General features: G+C 38.3%; 1 protein-coding gene across 1 annotated transcript; it reads left to right on the top strand.

Annotated features, from left to right (window-relative positions):
- The first annotated feature begins 2,481 nt into the window (after positions 1 to 2,481).
- On the top strand, positions 2,482 to 4,187 carry LOC125252296 (proteinase-activated receptor 1-like). Its single transcript, XM_048165483.1, has 2 exons — positions 2,482 to 2,554; positions 2,978 to 4,187. Exons 1-2 carry the CDS (start codon positions 2,482 to 2,484, stop codon positions 4,036 to 4,038), a joined length of 1,134 nt encoding a protein of 377 aa, XP_048021440.1. The 3' UTR covers positions 4,039 to 4,187.
- Positions 4,188 to 5,094: the final 907 nt, after the last annotated feature.

The following is a 5,094-nucleotide window of genomic DNA, read 5'->3' as shown; positions in this document are numbered from 1 at the left end:
CGGTAATACCAAACTCACGATAATCTACTAGAAATAATGATTTAAGAATAATGCAGAAAAAATCAAGAATAACATTTATTTGTCAGGTAAAAATGTATCATGCCAATTACATAGTTAGACAATTAGAAGCCAATTCAAATTAATAAACATAACATTAATTGCTCAAAGATGACTCTAAGAGTAAGAAATGCATACAGTGGTGGATAAATATTTCTAATAATTCACCCATCACTGGTGGTTCTGTTTGCAGAATGTCCCACATGACTGATTTGCACTTTCCCTTAAATACTCAGAGCAGAACAAAAGAAATGTAAAAATGTACTACACCGGCTCCTGGTTTCGGGGGAGATAAGAAGGTTATCAGTTATCTCGAAGAGACATCACCCAAAAGGAGAACAGAATTCTCCTGAGTTTTCAATCTTTTTCATAACTCATGTGACTGCTGTAAAATTGAGACCATTTTACCGATCGCACTGAGACATTTAAAATGATACCAAACATGAAAGGGAAAAAAACATGAACATGAAAGGGGGGGAGGGGGGTTGCATACATGAGTGAGAAGAGTTTGGGCAAGGCGGTGTCCTATTTCTTTGAGATCTTCTCTCCTTTATTGCAGGGCACTTGATCTCAGTTTTTGTCTTAGGAGGAAAATCAAATCTTAGGATTCAGAAATTTGACCATTTTAAGTTGTTCAAAAGTACATTTTACAGAAACTGCTATCTGATCTGTAATCATGGGAGTGAAAACTGTCTTGCTTTTAATTATAGTTGCGCAGACACGCAGTGGTAAGTACATCAACTCAACCAACATAATCTGATCATTTTGAATTCCAAGACATTTGTCAGTTATGTCTCACTGAATTGCTGTACTGGTATTTACATACTAATATAAAATTTGTTGTATAGCTTTTATTTTTATATTTCCATTTTAAGCTTAAGTTTTAGTAATTTTGTTAAGTGCTCTTGCCTTATGTCTTTTTTTTAATTTCTATTTAGCTTTTATTTTTTTTCCATTTTAGTACTTCAACTTATTTTACTTCAGTCTAATTTTTGTTTAGGTTTTTTAAGTTTACATTTTCATCTAATGTTTATATTTTATTTTAGTTTTTAACATTTTTTTATAAAATTTAACAGTTTTTAATTTAATTTTATTTTTAGTTAATGATAACACTGTGCTGTATATAATACAGATGGGTGATAGAAAAAAACTTATTTTATCATATGAGAGTAACAGCTATGTATGGGTTGGACTGTGAGGTGATCTGTAGTTGTCAATGTATAAAATATTGCTTGATGGATTATTACATTTAAGTCAAGTCAAGTCACCTTTATTTATATAGCACTTTTTACAATGCAGATTGAATCAAAGCAGCTTTACAGTGATAACTGGTACATAATTTTTGCTGCACAGCAGCTCTTCAAGAATAGTGTCAATGCAGGCAGATCAAAGCACTGTTGAATAAATGTCAAGAATACTTTTGAATATCAAATGTCAAGTCAAATGTCAAGTGTCCCCAACTAAGCAAGCCAAAGGCGACAGCGGCAAGGAACCCAAACTCCAACAGGTGACATCAGGTGGCAAACAAGTGGCAAATAGGTGTTAAAATGGAGAAAAAAAAAACCTTGGGAGAAACCAGGCTTAGTCGGGGGGCCAGTTCTCCTCTGGCGAACAGTGCTTTGTTACGAATCAGGTTGCTATCATAAATCTGATAGGATCGCAACATTTAAGGAAGTGTATTTCACAAAAGTCTCATAAGCAGCCTTTTAATGGGCACGAGTGAATATGTGTGTCTGTGTGTGGAGGTTCTGTGTTTATCTGCATGTAATGTGCATCATTCATGCAATATAAATATATCCAAGTTTGAAATGAAATTCCTCCAATATAATTATCTCCATCAAAGCCTTTTTAAAAAAATGTGTCCAGATTCTCTTAATTATTCTCTGGTGGTATTATGAGAGCTTTCACTAATGGTCTTTTTAATTACAGACTGTGTTCCGCCTCTTCCGCCTTACAGAATCAGCATTAATCTCAACTCTTCAACAACAAATAACAGTAATATGCAACACAATCTCATCAATCTCATTTGTAACTATTTACGTTTTACAGAATTGGTGGCTTATTCATATAAATTTCATTTGTAAAGTTTTTGTACGATACACTTCACTGCAGGCACCTTGATGTTGAAAAAACACAAATCATTGCTGTCAATAGCCCCTTTCACACATAAAGTCACATACTGGTAAATTACCAGTAAGAGATCATGTGTGAACAGGACCTTTTCAAAAATACCGGTAACTTGGTTCTGGCAAACCCAGCCTTCATTTCCATTCTTCAGCACTGCAGCTCTGCAGTTGGATACTATTATGCACATCTTTTTAAGAGCAAACACACGCCCCGTTTGATCATCTGTTATGCCCGTCACTCAGACATCAAAAAATGTTGTCAAATTGAACAGATACTGAAACTAAAGTGCTTCTCCTCATGTGGGTGGATGAAAACAACGGCGCAGCATTTAAAGATCATTTCATGATGACTGACATCACAGAATTTACCGGTATTTTGGTGCCGATGCGTGAATGGTTTCTTAATGGTAAAAAGCCAGAACGCTGTTGCTTGTGTGAAAAGCATATTTGTTTATTTACCGGTAAAGTCATTCTGGTAATTTTACAGGAATTTACCGGGATTGCTGTGTGAAAGGGGCTAATAACTGATGTAAACTGAATGCAAACATATTGGCCTGCATATACATTAAACCAGTTCCAGTTTCTTTTCACCCAATTGCCACTGGAAGAAATTGGCGTCCAAACTGACCTTAAAATGATGTTATGCAGCATCTTGATCAAGTCTTGACTAACATTTCAAATTGATATCAAGGCGCCTGATGGGCTTCATCTCAGTGATCGTTATGTTTAGAGGTGGATCTCATGCTTGCATTTTTTTAGTGACTTTCACTCATTGTGTTTTGTGCTGGTTGCAGATTCTGAATGCCCTGGTCTAGGTGGTTTTTTAACCCATTCTAGGGAAAATGCAGCAGCATATAGTCACACCACTACAAACCACATCCCCGAGACATTAAACATCGCAGTCAAGTCTGCTGTCTTTCTTAAAGGCCTGCTGGTCACACGCATTATGCCCTTGTTCTACATCTTCATCATCCTCTTTAGTTTGCCCCTGAATGCTTTGGCATTGTTGACGTTCACCTGTAAGATTCAAGCGAAGAAACCAGCGGTGATCTTCATGTCTCACCTGGCGTGTGTGGACCTGCTCTTCACCCTGCTGCTGCCTCTGAAGATCCACTACCAGCTGAACTCTTCAGATTGGGTGTTCGGTGAGGTGGCGTGTCGTGTGATCAGTGCAGCTTACTACTGCTACATGTACTGCTCCATACTGCTGATGATGTGCATGAGTGTGGACAGACTGCTGGCCGTGGCGCTTCCCGTCACCTCTCTAACCTGGAGGAGTGCAAGGAAAGCCACATGTGGGTGTGTGCTGGTCTGGCTGCTGGCGCTCGCTGGTACGGTGCCACTTCTCTCAATGAGACAAACGGCTAATATTAAGGATGTGGGCGTCACTTGTCATGACGTACTGCATCACAATGACCCTACAGTGCTGAATTATGTGTACCTGTTCTCCATCCTCTCCTGTCTCTACTTCTTCTTGCCGCTAGTCGTCACCTTAGTGAGCTACTTTACCATAATATATGTGCTCAGTGTAAAGTCTAACCGCTTAGCAACATCATCTTCAGACAACCGAAGGAGAGCTGTGATTATGGCTATCGCTGTGCTGATTGAGTTTGTGGTGTGTTTCGCTCCAACCAATGGCATCTTGTTGTACCACTGTGTTCATTTAGCTGGAGGAAACAGCGGGGAGGGAGATTCATCATATGCTGCTTACCTGGTGGCTGTGTGTTTGGGGAGCACAAGTGTTTTTCTAGATCCTCTTCTGTATTACTATGGCTCGTCTCAGTGCAGACAGCAGATCAGATCTGTGTTTTGGTGCAGAAAGGCAAAAAGAGCAAAAACACCAACAAACACATGAAATACTCTCACTACAGCTGCACATTACAAAACAAAAATTAAGTGGATCTCTCTTAAAACAACAAATGGCATATTCTTGCTTGCCAAGTTCACTACACTGTATTTATCTGCCAGTATTAACCAACATGGAATGAAGTGTATGCACACACATATTATTCTATTTTACTACTATACAGGGAGTGCAGAATTATTAGGCAAGTTGATTTTCTGATCATATTTTTTTTCCAAGTACATTTTACCAATTCCAATCCACATCAATCTTAATAACTACCATTAATATTGTTTTTAATCATTTATAAGTGATACATAATAGTTCATGAAGGCTGGAAATGAAAAACGCCTATTATTCAGGTGTGCAGAATTATTAGGCAGGTTTTCTTTTACAGGCCAAATGAGCCAAAAAAGAGATTTAACTCAGACTGAAAAGTCAAAAATGATTAAATACTCATGAGAAGGACGCAATACTAATGCAATACTAGAAATTGCAAAGTTAAAGCATGACCAATGGACAGCAAAACGCTCATTGGGTCAGCGGGGTCATACAAAAACAGGTGGAAAAGAAAAGACGCATGTTAACTGCAAAAGAATTAAGAATTAAGGTGAAGAATTAAGTGTGAAACCATCAGGAACCCTTTAGTCTCCAGCGCCACCATTTTCCAGAACTGCAACCTACCTGGAGTCTCCAGAAGTGTGAGGTGTCAGGATCTCAGAGACTTAGGCTAGCTAAAGAATCCTAAAAAATGACCCGCTCTTAATAAAAATCACAAGCTGAAGTGTTAGAAAATACATGAAGACTGGGTTTTTATAGGCCTTATAGACAGACGGCTTGAGAGTGACTCTTGAAGGACCAGCACCACATCCTCTTGTACCACCGTTTGAAGAATTCATCTTCCAAAATCTGACAGTAAGTTTTAGAAGATCATTTTTAGTCCATATCTGCAAGACGGACATTTCAGGATAAGAGATGGACTAAAAGTGAACTCCCACATCTTACTGCCAGATTCTGGAAGATAAATTCTTCAAATGGTGGTACAAGAGGATGTGGTGCTGGTCCTTC

Source organism: Megalobrama amblycephala, linkage group LG18 (assembly GCF_018812025.1).
Source record: "Megalobrama amblycephala isolate DHTTF-2021 linkage group LG18, ASM1881202v1, whole genome shotgun sequence".
Lineage (NCBI taxonomy): Eukaryota > Metazoa > Chordata > Actinopteri > Cypriniformes > Xenocyprididae > Megalobrama > Megalobrama amblycephala.
The sequence above is the reverse complement of the archived record's forward strand: the minus strand, read 5'-3'. Positions and strand labels throughout refer to the sequence as shown.

Bases quoted from the DNA above. Each gene is read 5' to 3' on its own strand.
- LOC125252296 (XM_048165483.1), top strand. From the start codon at position 2,482: ATGTGGGTGGATGAAAACAACGGCGCAGCATTTAAAGATCATTTCATG. The intron at 2,555-2,977 runs GTATTTTGGTGC...TGCTGGTTGCAG, and splicing joins TGACATCACAGAATTTACCG to ATTCTGAATGCCCTGGTCTA.